A 23199-nucleotide genomic window follows, 5' to 3' on the forward strand; every position below is an offset into this window, starting at 1 on the left:
TAACTCGTTCGATCGAAGCCAGTACGAGGGGAGATCGTATTAAAATAGCCGGTGATTAACGACATCGTTCGTGGAGAGCAAGAAAGTGAAAAGGAACGAGAGGAAGAAGAATGGAACACGATGGTGGAAGAACGCTTTGCAGCGGAGAAATGGAGGGAAGATAGAATGCGAAATCGATTACGCCGTTGAAATAAGAATCTTCGTGAAACGGGAAATCTAGAAGCACGCTATTCGATGATTAATCGAAGAAATCGTGTAGTAAAAATTGTATCTGTTCTATTTTGTTACTACGAATTTACCTTAGACGCAGTGAACAGTTCTGGGAGAAATAATAAAACATACCAGTAATGTGCTACTGGTCATCTATAAACTTATATATAATTATAATATTCTTATTTAAACTTGAACTGGCACGAAAAAACGCTATAGATTTATTAAAATTTAGGTTAAAAATGATTACAACTTGTGAAGTCCTATTACAGTTTAATTGTACTCAAAGGGCGGACCATGGAGAGAAGCCAATATGGCGTCCAAGTAACTTGTTAAATATGGTAAAAGTAGTGAACTTTATACACCTATAACTTTTGAAATAGTACACTCTTAAATTTTACACCGATAGTTTTGGATTCTGTTCATTGAATACTATTAGAATATAAATAATATGAGATAATTATAAGTCGCTTAAAGTAATATTCGAAGATAATTGTACAAGGGTATTGCACAATATGGAGACGCGAAAAAAGGTGATGGGAATTTACGTAACCCTCATGGATGGACCCTGAAAACGCGGTCCGTCGAAGCATAACACGAGCTGCGAGGTGATGGGGCGGTTAGAAGACGTTTTACGGCGCAGATTTATGCGAGATGCCTTGAGACGAAGGGCGTCGCGACGCGCAAATTGAACGAGCGTTTAGCGACGCTTCGCCGAGCGTGGCCGGCTGCAGGGTCATGTCAATATTTAATTAATCCTCCTCGGCCAGCTAGCTTCGTTCTCCACCGACTCGAATTATAGTACTCCCCGCTGCAATCCTCTCATCGCGCCTCTACCACTTCCAGACAGAGCTTCCTTCTATTAAAATCCTCGCTTGCTTGCCTTCCTGTTTGTATCGTTGCTCCTCTATTTTTCTCCTTTACTCGGGATTCGTATCACGCCCACCTTGCCGTATTCAATATTCCGCTGTCGGTTTTGGATTTACGACGATGATTGGGATTCTTTGACTCGTTCTTCTTTTGCCTTCAAATTCGCGTTCTTTGAGATCCTTCGCGTGGTACATTTTTCTTGTTCGGTGGCTCACTGCCATATTCAATTTCTGCGTTGACGGTTGACGGGTTTATGAGTTGATTTATCCTCCCACGATGATGGATTTCGATTATTTCAGAATTTGCCACTGGGTCAGATGAATTTTATAGAGATTATATTTAATATTATAATATTTACTGATTATAATATGTATAATTAGTTTCAATCAACGATAAACTGTCGATAAATTTTCACGAAACATTCTTGGTAGTACCTGTATCACTTCCCATCCCATTGCCCTTATTTCTTTCATTCAATATTGTCTTCGGTCTTCAACATTCCATCGTCGCATCCCATTCATCCTTTCTTCCCTTTTGTAACCTTTCATATTTCAAATTTCTCAGCTTCTCAAACTTCCCTGTTCCATCTATCTTCTTACTCCGCTCTCGTCTCTTCTTTGTGCGATTTCCTTCCACTTTTCTCAGATTCCGTTCTTACTCAACGTCTCAGTCGATTCAATACCAGCGCGGTGCTCTTTTCCACTCTCATTCCGAGACATCGCCCTTTCTCGTGGCTTGATTTTGGTAACGGTTAACATAGCCCGCAGACCTTATCTCAGACCATCCCCATTTTCGGTCTTATTGAGGGTAACCCCGACCTACCCGCTTTTTAGGGGAGACAAGTTATAAGGGTAACCGTTTCGGATTGACATGGCGCTGAATTTTCACATGATAATATGCTGTCTGTTACGCCTACATTTTTTCATATTTTATTTCCTCAACTTTTTAACATTTATTTCTTATTTATTTTCTAGTCATTTTTAGTTATTCTCTAGTCATTTTTATTTCTTGGAAGTAAGATTTTCTGCTTTGTTCAGAATGTATGGAAAATTGTAAATGTTAACATTTCTGCTTAATTAGTTTTACATTTTATTTTTTAAATTTAACTACATTGAAAATATTACGTTATACATTTTATTATATTTACAGTTACAATTTTTTAAGATTCAAATAATAAAATTTCTGAGTGTTGCAAATTTTCAGTTATCAAATTAATAAATTTTTAGGAATTAATTCTGTGATGTCTCTATAAAGCTTAAGAATGTAATTTTGACTAAACATAACTTACAAAGTATTACACTTTCATCGTGTTTAATTACTTAGCGTATTAATTCTGTAATTCACAAATGGCACCGTGTTTCCCCGCGTTTAGTTTAAATTTACGCTACTTTCTTCGTGATATTTGCTTTCATTATGTTCGAATGAAACTCATAATTGAATTTGCGTGTTAGTGGCGCTGTATCCGTGCAAACTTTCATGGAATGGAAATGTTAGCATATCACGATGTAATTTTGATAATTGCTTTCATTTTTATTATTCACGGATATTATGCCGCAGGGGATACTGAATATTGGTTCATTTTTTCCGTCATTTACCGTTTCATTTCTTCTCTCAAAATTATTCACTGAATTTCTGTTTTACATTTCACAGACAAGGGTCATTTCTAATTTTTATAAAAAAAATCAGCAAAATATTGTAAATCAATTTTTTTCACAAGTAAAAGTAGCTTGTAATAATTTTAAAAATTATACGATTATTTATATAAAAATTTGTATGAACATTTATATGAATTTTTGTATGAAAATTTGTACGAACATTTATATGAATTTTTATATAAAAATATGTATGAAAAATTGAATGAACATTTATATGAATTTTTGTATGAAAATATATATAAAAATTTTTATGAAAATTCTCATCAAAATTTGCACAAAAATCGACATAAAAATTTATAAAAAAATTAACATCAAATATAATAAAAATTTATATGAAACTATAAACGAAAAATTATATTTGCAACACCATATTAATCATTAATATAAATAATTAATTTTGCACTACATGACAGACATTATACATGTGAAAAAGCGAAACTGATATGAGGTACCCAAGTTAGCCCAAATGTTTAATTCAATGCAGCTGCGGGCGCATTTTTCGAAGTATATCTATTTAAACAATCTGCAGAAATCGCTGAACGAGCAAATTCAGGAATTTCCAGCAGCACTTTGTCTTCTTTTCCGGACAAAGCAGTTGGACAGCTCGAATTTCGTCGTCGCGTCCCCGTAGTAATTCCATATGGGCACACGGGACTCCTGCCAATCGAATTCCGGTCGACTCTCGAATCGACACGAGTCCCGTTGCGATCGTAGTTTTTCCAGTTCTTGCATTTATTTATCGGAGAAACGAGAACAGTTCCTGGAAGCAAGGAAACGGCTGACGCGAGAAACGGGGGGTACTCAAAATTAATTTCTTTGTTAAGTTGTGGTTGGAGTTTGTTCAAAATTAAATTGGTTACTGGGTTGGTGGGTTTGTAGGTTCGTAGGTTTCGGGATTTCAAAATTATAAAATTTCGAAGATTTCAAATTAGTAATATTCCAAATTAGCAAGATTTTAAATTTCCAAGGTTTCGAATTTTCAAGCTTCCAAATTTATAAGCTTCCAAATTTTCAAGCTTCCAAAATTCCAAGCTTCCAAATTTCCATGCTTCCAAATTCCCAAGCTTCCAAATTTCCAAGCTTCCGAATTTCCAAGCTTCCAAATTTCCAAGCTTCCAAATTTTCAAGCTTTCAAATTTCCAAGCTTCCAAATTTCCAACCCTCCAAATTTCCAAGCTTCCAAATTTCCAACCCTCCAAATTTCCAAGCTTCCAAATTTTCAAGCTTTCAAATTTCCAAGCTTCCAAATTTCCAACCCTCCAAATTTCCAAGCTTCCAAATTTTCAAGCTTCCAAATTCCCAAGCTTTCAAATTTCCAAGTTTCCAAATTTTCAAGCTTCCAAATTCCCAAGCTTCCAAATTCCCAAGCTTCCAAATTTCCAAGCTTCCAAATATTCAAGCTTTCAAATTCCCAAGCTTCCAAATTTCGAACCCTCCAAATTTCCAAGCTTTCAAATTCCCAAGCTTCCAAATTCCCAAGCTTCCAAATTTCCAACCCTCCAACTTTTCCAAATTTCCAAATTTCCAAAATTCCAAAATTATCAAAAATTCGACAAGTACTGCGACCTTCTCCCCTTATGTCGACATTTCCCTATACACTCCACACTTATTTAAACATACAGTTAAACGCAAAATTAATAAATCTTCACGAAGGCTCGTTAAAAATCGTACCGCTACGTCCGAACAAACAATATTTTATAGAGGTGTATGTAACGATTAAAACATCCCAATCAAGGTAATTAACAGCCGTTACGATAACGTTTATTCGTTGTAATCGATACGCGATTCACTGAAAAACACTCTTTTACATTATATCGTCGATTTTGTTTGTACATGTACCGCATTCGCGTTTCAAATTCGATTCGAAAAGCATCAAAATGCGCATACATCTCGCACATCGTTGTTCCAATAGCGATTGTCGAATGAAAAGCTCGAAATTGAACAACACGAGGGAAAAAATATCGATAGACTTCCGTTTCCCGAATAAATAACTGAAATCTAAAGGACAATTCTCTTTTTTTAAATTCAACCACTACTTTGTGTATCAAACATATTTGTATCGATGTTCATTTATTTTATTCCGATAATCGCTTGCAATTAGAGAAATTAAGGTCGAAAGGTTTATTCAAACATTTTATTATATTTAGTAACTGTTTGTTTGGTTTGATGTTTTAATTCTTCTCTTTCGGAATTTGTATGTTCATTAAATTGTTCATTTTTTAGTTGTAGTATTTGAAGAATTTTTAACTTGAAAATTAGACAGTTTGGGAATTCAAGAATAGTTGAAAGTTGAGGAATTTATAGATTCAGAGTTTGGGGTTGAAAAATTAAAAATTTTTAATGATTGTCCTTTCTGTATTTTTAAACTCGTCAGCTTGAAACTTTACAAATTTTATATTTCTATTTATAAATTGGTAGGTAAATAATCCAGTAACCAAACTTAATCCCAAACTCCACACCCCTAAACAGCCATCCGCATTACTAAAAACAACCCCCAAAATAAGTAACCAAACCGCGGTCCATTACAGCCCTTCCGTACATAAACACAAGAATGATCGACTCCCCAAAATCTCGCTCCCCCTCTCATTAAAACAACAAGGTTTTGTCTGGCAGGGCAAAAAGAAAACCCGTCAACAAACTCGAAGTAAATTCTGAGGAGGTTCGATTAGCTGCAGCTCCTCGAATCGATACGTCCCCATTACCCGTGTCGATAAGCGTTGGTCCGCGCAGTTAGTTCGGAACATTCGTCATCGAAAAATGGCGTAGAAGTCGATGACAAGCATCGGTTGTAGGGGGTCGAAGAAAAGAAATTATTGCTTTTGCGAGTGCGGGGTAGGGATGAACGCCGCGTGACTGCCGCTTTGAAACGGGGATGAATTGTAATTGGACGGAAATGGAATTCGGATAGCGTTGCTCTCTGTCGGGCCCAGCGAGGGGGTGGAGAGAGGGTGCGTTGTAACACGGCTGGAAACAGAGAAACGAATAGACTGAGTAGGCTGAGAAATAGAGAGAGAAAGGGGCCGAGAGAGAACGCGGGGAGAGAGAATGACGGAATCGGGGGTGGAACGGGGGTGAGAGAGCCGACGCCAGTGGCCTGTAACTCTATGCTCCTCTGAGCTTCGATCAATAGACGCGGTACAACATCGAACCGAAACGCAGCTGGCTAAAATAGTCTGTACAAGTACGAGGCAGTTTTCCAAAAAAATTCTCGCCTAAATCCGGGGTGGAGGGGATGACGAACGATTTTTCCTTGTGGATGGATCCGTCGACGACAGGGTGGCTCCAAGGGTGGCTGCCAGAACGAGCAGCTCGACTTCTGGCACCGATTTTTGGCGACAATTTAATTGGGTGAGCCTGTTAGGCTGCCTTTCGGGAAAGTTTACTCGTGCAGCTCGAGTGGAGGAGGGGGCTTTAGGGGTTGAAGGAGTTGCAACCGGAATGACCGTGAGCGTAACGAGGATTTAACTGTTAGGCTGGAAAGAGGAATCAAAAGGGGAATGAATGGAAGAGGGATGGAGAAGGTACTAAATAAAATATTGCCTCATTTTATGGAGTGTGAAGAATGTGGTGTTGATTGGAAATTATCGAACATCAAAATTATGAAGTAGGGTTGTAATTAGATTATAAAAGTCGTTGAGATAACTAGGGACGAAAAAGATAACTTTTTCGAGATACACGATTGTTTTAATAGTGTATATGATTATTAATAGGTACAGGGCTTTTGGGATTTTTAACAAGTTGCACATTTTTAAAAATTTGAGAATATGAAAACTTAAAGACGTGGAAGTTTAAGAATTCTCAATTTATAGCCAAGAATGTTCATCGAAATTAAGAGAGAGTAAAAGTATTTGAGAAAGTGAAACAGATAGTAAGTACAACAATCTGAGACTTACAGAAGCATTTTGCTATCCAAGTTTCTGAAAGCTATTTGAAGCGAAATGACGCGTAATGGGCGCCCCTTTCTCCAACGAAACGGCTTCGTCACAAAATAGCCTTAGGCTGACAAGAATCGATCGGAAAGCAGTTTTAGTAAGTTATCTTCTAATTTCCTGTGCCTCAACTTATCATGTCGTCGATGGTGTTAAGCTAATCGTGTTGATAGCCTGGGGCCAACGAGAATGTCGAAGCACATTTTCTTCTTCTATTAAATATATCTAAGTTTATAGTAAAGAAACCATCCACTTTCTACATATTTCATACTTGTATTATTCAAGTTCAATTAACTTCAAATTTACATTATTAACATTTGATTACCTCTTAATCACTTAATTACCTCTATTTTTGGTGTAAGTCGATAATTACTCAAATTTAAAAATCCTATAACATTTGTAGAATTAAATTTTAAGTGTGTTTTTTTATTTAATTGTAGCCTCTTCACGCGCCAACTCGTGTGCCATCAAAATCACAAATAGCTACGAGCTCTTAATAATAGCGAAACATTTCAGAACATACCGAAATTAAATAGAAATCGAATTAATGAAAATTGGACAATGAAATTACCCTCTTCTGCGGCTCGTTCAATGACGGTTAATTTTCGAGTAATTTCACGTGCCGTTTCAATAATGCTTTAGGACGCAATTACAGTGTGTTTTTGCGCAGTGGAAGATCAACAGGAACGGGTGGCAATAATTCACGAGGAAGGCTCTCTCGATGTTTCATCCTCGATAATACCTCGTTATATTATCGATAGTGTATCCAAGTATAGTCGACAGCGTAGGTGGCTAATCAACAGTGTACTTTTTACAATAACGAGGAGGCACTGGCGTGGGCACTTAATTCAATGATTGACTCAGACAATATATTATCGCGATAAATTGGCATAAACAGAGCTGTCGAAAAAATCAAGCTAATCGGAGAATCGCATCATTCCTAATGAGAAGTGGTTTTAAGTGACCGATGCTCTTAAGTGAAATCGATGTTATTTCTTTTTTTGGTTGTTGAGGAACTTTATGTCTTTACATTCTTATCTATAAGTTTGTAGATCTCAAATTTTTGGATCATAGTTCGAATATTGAGGAATTAATAACTTTTATTTTGTTACACTATATGTTTCGTTTTGTAATAATAATTATACCTGTTGCACCACTAGTTCATATTTTCTTTTGAAGTAAATATGGTTTCATAGCTTCATAAGCTGTGGTCTCAGTTCATACGTTTCTTGCTTTAGATTAAAAATATTTAAAGAAGCTTTGAAACCATCATTGCCATTTTTCTAGAAAATAATTAATGTACACATTCAACCACTTGCTGTACAACTTATTTGTCAGGTGATCCTTGATAATGCAACTTATAGTTAGACTTAAATTTTAAATTGAAGAGAAAATTCTTGCTGTACAATTTGTTTGTTAGGTGATCCTTGATAATGCATCTTAAAGTTGGACTTAAATTTTAAGTTGAAGAGAAAGCCCTTGCTATACAATTCATTTGCCAGGTGATCCTTGATAGTGCAACTTATAGCTGGACTCAAATTTTAAGTTGAAGAGAAAGCCCTTGCTGTACAATTTATTTGTCAGGTGATCCTTGATAGTGCAACTTATAGTTGGACTTAAATTTTAAGTTGAAGAGAAAGCCTTGCTGTACAATTCATTTGTCAGGTGATCCTTGATAATGCAACTTATAGTTGGACTCAAATTTTAAGTTGAAGAGAAAGCCCTTGCTGTACAATTTATTTGTCAGGTGATCCTTGATAATGCAACTTAAAGTTGGACTCTAATTTCAAGTTGAAGAGTGAGACTCGTCAAAGTACGACAAGTGTTTAATCATGTTCGAACATCACTATCTATGTTTGAAATATCACTTCTCCCCTTTATTCTCAATTGTGAACCACGTGTACAGTATCTGACATGTATCCAACCCTCCTTAAATAAAAGTAACTAATTTTCTTCCCCTCAATATGAAAGAAAGTGGTGAAACGTTCAATCATCAGTTGTCGCAATATAATAGCATTTACCGCGTGTTTTTCTTGCGAGCGCATCTGCCGTCCAATCGCCATGCAACGCGACCGATTTGCTAATCTCGAATCAATTATTATCGATTCGGTCGCTCGCAAATTCCCAATCAACGCTGGCAAAGGGCGAGCCGGATTACCAGGGCAAACGGCCGTAATGCGGTCAGCATAATCCAACTAAAAACGGATATGTATCGGCATCAGGTGGGAATAGCTACGGACCTGGCTTCGATTGCTTGCCGATTGAGCAACGATCGTTTGCAACCAAGATTCGAACGCTTGATCCTATCGTAAATGTAACATTCGATATTACAGGTCGAATCTGGCGTTTCTTGAAGAAATATGAGGGTCAAAACTGTCACTCTAATAATTCATTTCTGAAAAGCAAGATTTCTGGCGATTTTATATTATACATATTAATGAATAAAATTGATTATTGAAGTATATATTAATTTATCGATCGATTACAAATGTATGAATAAATAGATATATTCATTTATTTATAGAATTATTATATATGTATTTACTAATTACTCGATGTGTTATTAGAGCTGGTTCGTGGAATACAGCAAGTTTGGGAAGTATCCACGTTGCATCCCGACTAATAATGATTTACGGTAACACTCTATATATCTCCGGAACGGCCATCTGTTACAGCTACGTTTCGCGGTGTACAACGCAAGACGCGCAATAAACTTTCCCTACGAAACTAAATTGCTGCCGTATTATGCCGACGCGTTCCAATTTAATGACTGCGCCTCTCACGATTCGACCGTACAGTCAACAACAAATTTTCATAGGGAACTTGGTCCACAGCTAGTATATTTTTAATTCATGACTTTGCATATTTGGAAATTTAGATATTTGGCAAGGTTGAAGTTTGGCAAGGTTGAAATTTGGAAGCTTGATATCTTGGTTCTGTATGTGGAGATTTGGACATTCGGGAAGTTAGGGATTTGAGGTGTGGAGGATCTAGGAAATTGGGAGAGAGTACAAGAATTTGGAAATTTGAGAATTTGAGAGTTTGGAAATTTGAGAAGTTGGAAATTTGAGAAGTTGGAAATTTGAGAGTTTGGAAATTTGAGAGTTTGGAAATTCGAGAGCTTGGAAATGTGAGAAGTTGGAAATTTGAGAGTTTGGAAATTTGAGAGTGTGGAAATTTGAGAGTGTGGAAATTTGAGAGTTTGGAAATTTGAGAGTTTGGAAATTTGGGAGCTTGGAAATTTGAGAAGTTGGAAACTTGAGAGTTTGGAAATTTGAGAGCTTGGAAATTTGAGAAGTTGGAAATTTGAGAAGTTGGAAATTTGAGAGTTTGGAAACTTGAGAGTTTGGAAATTTGAGAGTTTGGAAATTTGAGTGCTTGGAAACTTGAGAGTTTGGAAACTTGAGAGCTTGGAAATTTGAGAGCTTTGAAATTTGAGAGCTTGGAAATTTGAGAGTTTGGAAACTTGAGAGTTTGGAAATTTGAGAAGTTGGAAACTTGAGAGTTTGGAAATTTGAGAGCTTGGAAATTTGAGAAGTCGGAAACTTGAGAGTTTGGAAATTTGAGAGCTTGGAAACTTGAGAGTTTGGAATTTTGAGAGTTTGGAAATTTGAGAGCTTGGAAATTTGAGAAGTTGGAAATTTGAGAGTTTGGAAACTTGAGAGTTTGGAAATTTGAGAAGTTGGAAATTTGAGAGTTTGGAAACTTGAGAGTTTGGAAATTTGAGAGCTTGGAAATTTGAGAAGTTGGAAATTTGAGAAGTCGGAAATTTGAGAGCTTGGAAACTTGAGAGTTCGGAAATTTGAGAGTTTGGAAACTTGAGATTTTGGAAATTTGAGAGCTTGGAAACTTGAGAGTTTGGAAATTTGAGAGCTTGGAAATTTGAGAAGTTGGAAACTTGAGAGTTTGGAAATTTGAGAGCTTGGAAACTTGAGAACTTGGAAATTTGAGAGCTAGGAAATTTAAGAGTTTGGAAACTCGAGAGCTTGGAAATATGAGACTTTGAAAACTTGAGAGCTTGGAAATTTGAGAGCTTAGAAATTCGAGAGTTTGGAAACCCTTATCTTCTCATAAAATAAAGACCATATTGCAACCGAGTGTACAACTCGTTGTATGAAACAACGAATACATTCAGAACGGCATTCGAAATCCGTAATGGGCACCGTGCACCGGGAACGGAATTATTTCACGAGCAGAATAGCGAGGAGGAATGAGTGAATATTTTGTCGGGAAACGGATTTCGTATTTTCTGATTTACGGATTTTACGGCGGAGCTTGCGTGAATGGCTCCATAATGACTGGTAAATTTGCGAGCAGATATGGTCGAGGTCTTTGTTTCGTCGATTCAACGATTAATGAGAATTTTGATTGATAACGATATACAAGTTTTTCAAAATTACTTCGCCGTTGAAATGCAATATAGCAAATGATTCTGTAATTACTCCGATATTCGTACGGTGAAATTTCTGCCTTTTGTTTTATTAAATGAACGTTTAATGAGAATTTTCATTGATAAGAATTTTCATTTCATGAAATTCGTAACACGAGCGTTTAAAGATTTCTCAATTTTCGAAGTTTAAAAATTGGAACATTTCAAATATGATAATTTGTAAGAGAAGTATAAATTAGATTTAATAGCGTGGCTAAAGAAATGACACATAAATTTTGGTCTTTATTTGGAAAGGAGTATTAATCTTCATAATGTTTGAAGCATTTATAATGATACATATTTTAAAAGATATGGGCGCTGAAGGGTGCTTTAGGTCGTTATGTTGCTGAAATGTAATGCAATTTCCGGTAGATTGCAGTTTCCCGAAGAAATTTAACACGCTCACTGTCTCGTTAATCACCGGTCACCGCCGTCATAAATTTACTATAATCAAATTATTAGAAAACAGAAAATGAGATCGTAATAGCAGGTAATGACTCAAACTAATAACAGTGTCGACTAAACGGTAAATTTAAAACACTTGAATAAAATTCATATTACCATAACACATACAACGTATATAAAGCAAATAAAAAAAAACAAAAATTAACTTCAGTAAAATTAGCAAAATCAGAAAATGAATTTCAGTGAAATTAGTAAAATTAATTTCGATAAAATTAGTGAAATCAGAAAATTAATTTCAGTAAAAATGAATAAAAATAATTTTTAATTAATAACTTTAAAAATGAGCAATATGACTGGTATACAAAAATGCTATATAATAATAACCAAATTAAATTATCAATCCTAATTAAAGCTACATCTACATAGCTGTACGAAAATACTGTATACTCAATTCCATATTAAATTTTCAATATTAATTAAAACTACGTCTCTCTGCGCTCTGCCGTATGAAAATGAGGTATAATCGATACTTGAATTAAATTATCAAAATTAATTAAAACTGATCCCAAGAAACGTCATAAAATCTCTAAAAATCTTGAAAAAATGCGTAGAGATCGACGATTGCAATTACTACCCCTATTTCAAAACGTAATGCTCAGCATCGAAAGAAATTATTGTAGAATAAGATAATTAGTAAATTCATTATTCACACACGATACTCGAAGGTCTACGTATTAGCCATTTAGGATGGCGATGTTGAAACGGACAAAAAGTCCGAAATTACCTTCGACTCAGCTAATTACCCCCTTTCACTCGAAAACTTTCCACCCGTTCAGGGCTTCCTGAACGAGGCTGACGGGGTGTTTCAGTATAATGCAGTCTAACGCCCCGATCCATGCACGTTTATTCCATTTCATTAACGCTCGATTAGCGATTCATCGGTTCGATCTCTATCAGCAGTAGTTCTCGTTCACAGCAATTACCGTTTCGATAATTAGTGCAAATCGATGCACTTCGACGACGCTTTGTCGCGGCCTCCGCGAACATCCTGGCAGAAAGCGAAGCGTTCTTGATTTCAATTCAAATCGAGCTTCTGAATGAGCATTTCACGCGTACCCTACTCACACCCTCCTCTATCTTTCTCACCCTTTCGCCCACTCTACGTTTCTCTACCCCCCATCTGTGTACACGCTTGTTTGCGTCTTTGTGTACCAACTTGCCACCCGTTTGTCTCCTCCTCGCCTACGAGAGTTCGATGAAGTCGCGTTAATTGAACCTTTCGGCAGCCGGTCTTAACGTTGCTCGAGGATCTTCAATGAAATCTCTACGACGCTACAAAATTTGTTTAAACTCGAGAAGTTCGGTGAAAAGCCAACGAGTATCGGAGCTTTCGAGCTGGCAAATATTTAATCGTTCGTAAAGCGGCGAGCATTCAGACTCCGCGAGAGATGCCGCCTCTTCTATCGTTTTATCCTACTTTTTTTTTCTTTTATTTCTGCAGTTTGCACGGAGTTATAATCGTGGGGAAGTTTATCGAGTTTGTGACTTTGGATTAACCTAAAAATCTATAACAATAACCTAATCTAACCTAAACATCTACAATAATAACCTAACCTAATCTAAACATCTGTAACAATAACCTAATCTAACCTAACCTAAAAATCTATAACAATAAACTAACCTAACTTAACCTAAATATCTATAACGATAACCTAACCTGACCTAAAAATCTATAACGATAACCTAACCAAATCTAAAAGTCTATAACTATATCCTAACCTAACCTAACTTAAAAACCTATAACAATAACTTAATCTAACTTAACCTCAATAACTATAACGATAACCTAACCTCACCTAAAAATCTATAACAATAACCTAACCTAATCTAAAAGTCTATAACAATATACCAACCTAACCTAATCTAAAAATCTATAACAATAACCTAACCTAATCTAAAAATCTATAACAATATCCTAACCTAACCTAATCTAAAAATCTATAACAATAACCTAACCTAATCTAAAAATCTATAACAATATTCTAACCTAACCTAATCTAAAAATCTATAACAATAACCTGACCTAACCTAAAAATCTGTAACAATAACTTAATCTAACCTAACCTAAAAATCCACAACAATAACCAAACCAAACCTAACCTAAAAATCTGTAACAATAATCTAACCTAACCCAAAAATCTATAACCTTGAAACCAAACCAAATTCCCACAATCCAAAGCTCCACCAATTAACCTAACCTAAAGAGCAAAAACATCATCCAGTAATAAATCAATCTAAACGACGACCGGTAGACAGATCGTGGGCAGAGTTCTCGATCATTAACGATCATATAGCATCTAGCCAATATAAAAGAGACGTATCGGTGCGTAACTGTCGAGCAGTACATCGATAGAGTGTGCGTCCAATACTTGGAGGAGTCGATCTCGCGTAACGGGTTACCTTCGATCCAGCCGATCCCACTTGGACGGTCTATAAAAGATGTCTGAAAGGGGTCAGGACGACAGTGGCACGTGTGAAAACGACATGTCGACGTCGAAAAATAGCTCGTTGTTGCGGCTGAACCAGGAGGTCCGGCGTAGCTCCGGTGACTGGCAGGATCAGGACACCGATTCCGAGATCAGCGAAACTGATTTCCTCACCAAGGGAGCTTTTCTGCTCACACCGAGCCATGAACTCAGCATCGAGAAAGCGGCTACCATTTGCGAGAAAATGAATTTTCGGTGAGAATTTTATGAACGTTTCATAATTCCAATTTCTCAATTCCATAATTTCCCAATTCCATAATTTCCCAATTCCATAATTCCCCAATTCCCACATTCCCCAATTCCATAATTTCCCAATTCCATAATTCGCCAATTCCATAATTCTCCAATTCCATAAGTCCCCAATTCCATAATTTCCCAATTCCATTATTCTCTAATTCCATAAATCCCAAATTTCCACATTTCCTAATTTTCTCATTCTCTAATTTCCCCATTCGCTAATCTCCCCGCTCCCTAATCCCCCATTTCCCTAATTCCCGAATCCTCTAATTCCCAAATTCCCAATTTCCCAAAATTCCCAAAATTCCCAAAATTCCCAAAATTCCCAAAATTTCAACCTTAAAAATTACCAAATGAAATCTCAACACTTCCACACCCAATAATTCACTCCTCCAGCAATAAAAATATAACTCCCCATACAGAAACCTAACTAACTAAAGTAATAAGTCCACTAAATATCCCGGAATATCCAAGCAATAATGAGCTGAAATTTCACTTAGAAATTTAGTAGGTATGAGAATGTTAATTGTGTACTAACATGACGATGTAACTATTAAACAACTAACAACGTGTGGCGTAGGGGAGACAGGAACTTCAATACTCCGGTTATTGCTTTTAGTTCAAAACTCGCGAACCATTTCTCTGTAACGCTATATCACAATACCAGTAATAATTGAAACAAATTAGTCGCTCCCCCAAAGGACAATATTGAAACAAATGTTTGATTAACATCATGAATCATTGTACCACGATTTTAAGGAGCCATTGTTGTAAAACGAGATGAATTATTCTCTTTGTCCGTGTTGCATTTTCCAAACAATTTCATTATTTCAGTCTACCATTCAGATTGTGAAATAAACGCAAGATAAAGTATTAATGAAATATTTATGTTAATTGTTCTTTTTTATAATTGTTTGTAATGAATATTGGCAGGTTTTTAAATAGGTATTGTTAGTTTAAAAAATAGTGAAAAGGTAATTTAATGTTTGATGAAGAAAGTGATGTTTGTTATGAAAGCAAGATACCAGAGGAACAAGAATAGACACATATTTAAAAATTCTTTCAATTTTAATTTTTAAATTTTATTATTCAACTGTTAAATCAGTATTGAATTTTTGAAACAACCACTACGAAATAGTTTTATATTTTCGTGAATATAATTCTTCAAATTTATTTATCGCAGCTTGTGTTTTTAAAAAAAGAATTGCACTATTTTGAGCAATTTTTCAAGAAGCCAGAATTTGGCGAGTCAGAAGTTATTAACAAATAGAAATGTGGTAGATTTTCCCTAATGTGATGAATCTCCGAGGTAAAAAAGTAGAAAGAGCGAAATAGATAAAGCTTGGTTTCCGCTTTGAATTACAGTGGCGCATTTTCCCTGACGAAAACAGCTACGGGTATACTCTTCAAGTTCAGCAACATCGACGATTTTCAGGCGGTCTACAAAAAGGGCTTCCACAAAGTCACCGGGGCACGTTTCTACAAGAAGGTACTTATCTTTCGGTACACAAAGGACCTTTCTCTCTCTTCAAACGCCTCTAAATACGACGTTTCGTATTCATGAACGCAGGTCGCCATACCCTGCAGACCGGCAAAGACATTCACCGTCTACGTTTTAGACGTACCTGAAGAATTGCCCGAAGAGGATATTAGGCACGCTCTCTACAAGTATCGTTCCATAGTCGAAGTTACACGGTTGCCTCTCAACACTGCCACTGCGTGTGAGTACTCAAATTTTCCCACATTTCAAATTTTAGCTTAACTACTTAGTCGGACCTAATCAATCACAACTACAATAATAAAATAGAGTTGTTAATAAAATGTTATATTGATGATGTGTTTACCAATTGATTATGCAAAATGTAGTTGGACTTGAAGTCCTAATTGAAGCTCTTCGAGACAGATTTTTCATATGTCACATATGGACATGTATGATCAAAGATCCACCATTTTGTCATGTTATTTTAATGATGTATTCAGCAATTGATTTTGCAAAATGTAGTTGGACTTGAAGTCCTAATTGAAGCTATTCGAGACAGATTTTTCATATGTCACATATGAACACATATGACTAAGTGGACACATATGTCCACCATTTTGTGATATTTCGAACAATCTCATAATAGTCTTAATAGATATCTACTTGTCTATAAATTATACATACATTTTTTAAATATTTCCTATATAATTATGACTATCCATTAAGTGTACCCATATGACCTCTACATGACGTTTGCATGACCTTGAATTTTGAACAGCTTGCCTCAATGATTAAAAACTTTCATTCAAAATAATATTATACATAAAGTACAGATTAAATTGACTGCAAATTATGTAGTATTCTCTGTTTAATTTATGATGATTATAATAACATTAAAAAATGAGTAACTTTGATTTGAAAAATTCTTTTGTGCCATTATTGTAATTATTGCAAAAGTGATGTATCTCATTGTCAGTAAAAAAAGCAAAAGGTTTCATATCTGAAAGTTGTAATTTGTGCACTGAAAATTTTTGATACGAATAAAACGATTTAACAGCACTGAATTAAAAAATGGACAACGCCCGTCCATGAAGCGTTAAAAAAGAAACAATTTATTCAATTACCAAAATCAATTTACAAATTGCAACAGCTTTAACACGACACGCGATATTTATTCTACCTTAAAATCCGCTGGTCGAATAAAAAAAAAAAAAAAAGAAAATTGATTACAAACTTGTTTTTACAAATTAAAAAATTCACCTCCGAGCTAACAACGCGATTGGTGAAATCACAAAATTTCTCTGTGTACCAGCAATCGCGAAAATGTTGATCGTTCGCAAAACCAGAGGAAACAAAAATGTTCGAAAACCGATAAAATAAATAGATAGAAAAACGCAACAATTCGATTTCACGAGGTTCTCGCAATTAGTTTCATTAATTCCGGTAACGGATGCCTCAATCGAACCCCGATCGAATTAATTCGCCCCTCTTTTGCCCGCCCCCGCCTCCTCATTTCCCTAACTGCACACCCGTTGACCCGTTCGCGTCTGCTTTGTGAATTAGTGAAAGCGAGCAACGATAAGCTCAAAAGCGATCGTTTCGATGCACACGAACAGCTGATCGGATTCTTCAATTTCTTCTGGGCTCTTTATTTTTGCAAATTTTACGAGTGTACATTTTCAAGGGTTGTACCTTTCGAATTATTGGAATTTACAAATTTTTTATTTGGTTATGCATCTTTTGTGTTGATATTTCGAGATATCAAATTAGAGAAGTCCAAACATTTTTGAAATTTACAAGTTTGTCAAATTTCTGAGTTTCTAAAATAACCAAATTCCCCAGATTCTTAAATTTCCTAAATTCCCAAGTTTCTAAAATTCCCAAATTTCCCAAATTCTCAAGTTCTCAAAATTCCCTAGTTCCAAATTACCTAGTTTCCAAATTCTCTAGTTCCCAAATTCCCTACTTCCTAAATCCCCTAGTTCCAAATTCCCAAGTTCCAAAATTCTCTAGTTCCCAAATTCCCTAGTTCCAAATTCCCTAGTTCCAAATTTTCAAGTTCCCAAATTCCCTAGTTCCCAAATTCTCAAGTTCCCAAATCCCCTAGTTCCAAATTCTCAAGTTCCCAAATTCCCTAGTTCTCAAATTCTCAAGTTCCAAATTCTCAAGTTTCCAAAATTCCCTAGTTCCATATTCTCAAATTCCCAAATTTCCCTTTCCAAGTTTCCTAAATCCCCAAATTTTCCAAATTTGCAAGTTTCTCAAATGCCCAAATTTCCCAAATTCCCCAAATTTCTCAGGTCCCCAAATTCCCAAGATCCCCAAATTCCCCGATCCCCAAAATTTCCCAAATTCTACTGTTTTCCAACCCCCCAAATTCCAATGTTCAAAAACTCTAAAATACTAACCCTAGAACAGTAATTCTCAGCTCCCAATAATTCTAAGATTCCAATAAAAAAAAATTCTACTTCTAAAATTTTTATTTTGGTAAAATAGTAAAAGCGATCAACGACAAGTTAAAAAGCGAGGCTCAGAATCAACACGAACCAGCAACGATTTACACGGGTCCACCCGTTATAAGGGTGACTCTGGCCAGCGTCGAGGAGACCTCGTTGCTGCTCAGCCGTGGTTTGGATTTTTATGGGGCCACATATTTCCCCACCGAAACGCCCCATCCGGCTGCTCAACCCCTCGCCAAATACAAAAACAACAGGTGGGAAATGAATGTGTGTTCACATATGCTTGCGAAACGCTCTCTACCCGTGACCCACCGACCAAAATCAATTTCAATTTATCAGGGGTGGCGCGACCGAGTTCAACCCCTGTCCACTTTCTGACTTCGCTCGCTTTCTTCCATGCTTTTTATTAGCTTTCCAATCGGACTGATAGATGGGTCGCTTTATTAGGTTTACCAATTTTTCTTTGATCTTTTGGATAAATTGGGGCGCTTTCTCGAATGCATGGTGTTATTGGATAAATTAGGAATCGATGGCTGGGTTTTTAGTTCTTGCTGATTGCTTTTTTATTTCTGGTGATTTTTTATAGGTTTCATGATGTTTTATTTGTGATAATTTATTTAATAGTATGAATATGAATATGTTTCTAGTTCCTAGTTCCTAGTTCCTAATTCCCAAATTCTCAAGTTCCCAAATTCCCTAATTCCCAAATTCCATAGTTCCCAAATTCCCTAGTTCCCAAATTCTCACATTCCAAATTCCCTAGTTCCCAAGTACTCAAGTTCCAAATTCTCTAGTTCCCAAATCCCCTAGTTCCAAATTCTCAAGTTTCCAAATTCCCTAGTTCCTAAATTCTCAAGTTCCCAAATTCTCATGTTCCTAAATTCTCAAGTTCCCAAATTCTCAAGTTCCCAAATTCCCTAGTTCCCACGTACTCAAGCTCCAAATTCCCTAGTTCCCAAATCCCCTAGTTCCAAATTCTCAAGTTTCCAAATTCCCTAGTTCCAAATTCTCAAGTTTCCAAATTCCCTAATTCCTAAATTCTCAAGTTCCCAAATTCCCTAGTTCCCAAATTCTCTAGTTCCCAAGTACTCAAGTTCCAAATTCCCTAATTCCCAAATCACCTAGTTCCAAATTCCTAAGTTTCCAAATTCCCTATTTCCCAAATCCCGTAGTTCCAAATTCTCAAGTTTCCAAATTCCCTAGTTCCTAAATTCTCAAGCTCCCAAATTCTCAAATTCCAAATTCCCTAGTTCCCAAGTACTCAAGTTCCAAATTCCCTACCTCCCAAATCCATGAATATGAAACATGGTTCTGACTCATTTGGTTATTTTGTTTTTTAATTTCACAAGAAGGGTTGGTTTTTAAATAATGTTATGAACATCTCTTACAGTGACGATGGTGATATTCTTTTATTATTTGTTAAGTAATGAAATACCACTATTAATCAAATTGAAGATCAGTTTATCGGAGGTGAAGCGATTGATTTCATCCCCTATCGTTTCTAGCCAAATTTACCTTGATTGGTTATTATTGGCTTCTGTTTGCTGCTAGATGAATTTATACCATGTTAATTAAATAAATATATAGTTTCTTTTTCATGTAACGAATTTTGGAAAATGGTATCGAATGTGATATTTGATGGAAATATTTAATTATTATTTTAACCTGATATTTAGTTATATTAGTATTTGAAACAAATGGACAGTATTATTTCACCTCTAATAGTATATGCGCAATTAAGGCTAATTATTTCATTGTGCCTTCATAAATTAACATAGTTGGATAATGTAGAAACCCCGATAAATATCGCATCTAAATGAGAATTAATTCCCATTTGATCCCTGTTTATTTATGTACATTATATGCAACATTACGTTTCCCTTGACACGAGCGTAATTAGTATCCAGCTTAATTTTATTGTTCAAAATAATATTAGTCAAATACCACGGCAATTTACCATAGTAAATTTATGAGCACCATAAAATTCAAATTTCTTTATTTTTAACTTTCCAACTCCAAAATTGTTGGAGAAATTTGCAAATTTTAAATTCTTGAATTTAACAAGCTAAAAAATTGTTATATCTACAGACTTGTGACTTTAAAATTAATTTACTGATTGCAATTACAGCTCGTTGAAAATAAAATAAAATAGAGGAAAAATTTGTAAAACAATTGTCGGAATAAATGGCGGCCGAAAGGTATCGATAGAAAACAATCGGTTGTTTTCGGTTAACCGTGTTTGTTGGCGAATGCAACCGTTTGTCGGTCGAGTGGAAGCTTATTAGCCCGGCAGAAAATAACAAACGTATCGCCTAGCGAAATGCTCCCCGTTTATGAATCATAAAGGCGCGCTTTAGCCATTAAATTCTAAAGCGCAAATTGGAAACGTCGAAAATACCACGGCATCGAATTTGCGGTCGTTCTGTGAAAAGCAACAAAGCATGGCGTCAGTGAAAATGGACAAGCCGTCCGAATGGTCTCGTAGAAATTCAGCTTTCATGACGAAGCCTGCTGCTCTCCACGTGGATATAATACGAACGATATTCCATGGGGACAACAGGAGTTTCACCTCCCTCGCCCCTAACGCTTGTCCACGTGATTTCATATTTTCCACCACGTTTGCGTCCCATAAATTAATGAGGCGCGATTGAATTTCTGCTAATGTGAAACGCGCCAAGTGTTTCGACAATTTTCATAGGGAATTTTCTCTTCAAATATTGGCGAGATGTTTACTCTTCTTTTACTGTCAGTGCGAATGGAAGATCATTTATGGACTTTTAGAGATTTTCCAAATTTCTAAATTGTCTAGTTCCAAAATTCCTTAGTTGCAAATTCTCAAGTTCCCAAATTCCCTAGTTCCAAATTCTCAAGTTCCCAAAATTCCCTAGTTCCCAAATTCTCAAGTTCCAAATCCCCTAGTTTCCAAATTCCCTAGTTCCCAAATCCCCTAGTTCCAAATTCTCAAGTTTCCAAATTCCCTAGTTCTCAAATTTTCAAGTTCCCAAATTCTCTAGTTCCCAATTTCTCAAGTTCCAAAGTCTCAAGTTCCCAAATCCCCTAGTTCCAAATTCTCGAGTTCCCAAATACCCTAGTTCCAAATTCTCGAGTTCCCAAATCCCCTAGTTCCAAATTCTCGAGTTCCCAAATCCCCTAGTTCCAACTTATCAAGTTCCAAAATCCCCTAGTTCCAAATTCTCGAGTTCCCAAATACCCTAGTTCCAAATTCTCGAGTTCCCAAATCCCCTAATTCCAAATTCTCGAGTTCCCAAATCCCCTAGTTCCAAATTCTCGAGTTCCCAAATCCCCTAGTTCCAAATTCTCGAATTCCCAAATCCCCTAGTTCCAACTTATCAAGTTCCAAAATCCCTATATCCCAAATTCTCCAATTCCCAAATTCCCTAGTTCCAAATTCTCAAATTCCCAAATTCCCCAGTTCCCAAATTCTCAGGTCCCAAATCCCCTAGTTCCAAATTCTCAAGTTCCCTAATTCCCTAGTTCCCAAGTTTCTAAATCCCCAAATCCTTACAATCCCATATCACAGTACACTCATCTCTAAATCCTCACCTTTCAAAACCCCAATTCCTGCAAATCCCTACACCCCAAATTACCTATTAAGAACCAATCATTTGTGTGAATGTAATCATTTTCATATTGCTTCTCTACATGTGCTAATATTAATTACAACACTGACATCATATAATCCAATCATCTCTGCTAAGTACACAATTGCAATAATAATACTTGCACAGTTGCAAAATACACGTAACATATTAATAACAAATAAATGTACATGATAATGTACGTAAATGTATAATAATAACTATGCACTCAAATGTATCATAACATGCACAGATATATGTCAGCGAAATAACCTGCTAGTGGTTATGTTAGTACCTGATATGTTAGTACTCGTTAATAGTGCTTGATGTAAAATATTGAGTAGCAAGAAGAGAAGAAAGGAACCGGATAGAAAAGTACTAAAAGTTGACGAGGAAGCAATTCATTTTTCAATCCTGTTCGCCATCATTACAGGTGGCTCGAGCTGGCAGCCATTGGCGCCGGACAAAGAGTCAGGGACCTACTTCCGGTCTTCGACAACGCTGGTTTCAACAAATTGCCACCTCCGGCCAGCCGGCTGATAAAACCGCAAAAAAACTGACACATTCCTCGACTTCTTTCATCTGTTCTGTGACATACCTCTGGCTTATCGTGCTCGACGACCTTAAGCTTCATCCGGCTCGAAACAAAAGCGTTGAAAATTGATTTAGGAGGATACGGATGAAAGAAACGGGAAATACTGTCGACGGTAACGAAATCGTATCGGGGGAACTTTGTATTTAGTCGACGATTTTATCTGCGGATTCCTGGATTCCCTAGATTAGTGTCCATAGATTCCTGTGTCTACATTTTTGTGTTTTACAGATTATATTCGTTTGTCAGGTTCTTGGATGTTCCTATTTTATATTGTTTCAGTTGTTTAAATATTTGCAATGACTCGTTCCTATATGCATTAAAGAAAATAACTATGAATATTAACAAATAAAATAATTTAATCATACCAGTGTATGTTATAATATATTTTAAGATATTTATTACAAGATTGCCTAATTATTAATATTGTTTGATGCTGCAGACGCTTCTATTTATGTAAGCTACTATTTAATTATTTAATGTTCAAGATTAATTTATTTTTGATAACTACATTAACGAATACAGTGCTACTTTACACATATATATTATGGTAGAAGGTTTCAAGGCAGAATATTAAAGTTTTAAAAATCGAGGTGTGTTTTTATTGTTCGAAACCCATCACTACTTAAACTCATCACTACTTAAACCCATCACTACTTTACCCATCACTCTTAATTTCATTAAGAGGCTCAACTCTTCATAACATGTAAATAATGCATTTCTCTCATCATCCAAAGTGTAAACTTTTAAATATATAAAATATAAAATATGTAAAAATTACTGAAACC

At 36.0% G+C, this 23199-nt stretch overlaps 1 protein-coding gene and 1 long non-coding RNA gene across 3 annotated transcripts in view; one reads left to right on the forward strand and one right to left on the reverse strand.

The window, feature by feature from the left end:
* Window positions 1–23199, reverse strand: part of LOC143264574 (uncharacterized) — a 242815-nt gene that overhangs the window by 169240 nt on the left and 50376 nt on the right. The window lies entirely within an intron of this gene.
* On the forward strand, window positions 13599–22990 carry LOC100880120 (uncharacterized). The gene is made up of 5 exons (XM_003704228.3): window positions 13599–14239; window positions 15647–15770; window positions 15852–16002; window positions 18258–18474; window positions 22253–22990. Exons 1-5 carry the CDS (start codon window positions 13998–14000, stop codon window positions 22377–22379), a joined length of 861 nt encoding a protein of 286 aa, XP_003704276.1. The 5' UTR covers window positions 13599–13997; the 3' UTR covers window positions 22380–22990.

This window comes from Megachile rotundata, chromosome 6 (genome assembly GCF_050947335.1).
Source record: "Megachile rotundata isolate GNS110a chromosome 6, iyMegRotu1, whole genome shotgun sequence".
NCBI classification, from domain to species: Eukaryota; Metazoa; Arthropoda; class Insecta; order Hymenoptera; family Megachilidae; genus Megachile; species Megachile rotundata.

What these genes read in the sequence shown, in the direction of transcription:
- LOC100880120 (XM_003704228.3), top strand. Translation starts at nt 13,998, where the DNA reads ATGTCTGAAAGGGGTCAGGACGACAGTGGCACGTGTGAAAACGACATG. An exon ending in TGCGAGAAAATGAATTTTCG is followed by an intron (nt 14,240 to 15,646) that starts GTGAGAATTTTA and finishes TTTGAATTACAG; the next exon opens with TGGCGCATTTTCCCTGACGA. An exon ending in TCTCAACACTGCCACTGCGT is followed by an intron (nt 16,003 to 18,257) that starts GTGAGTACTCAA and finishes TTGGTAAAATAG; the next exon opens with TAAAAGCGATCAACGACAAG.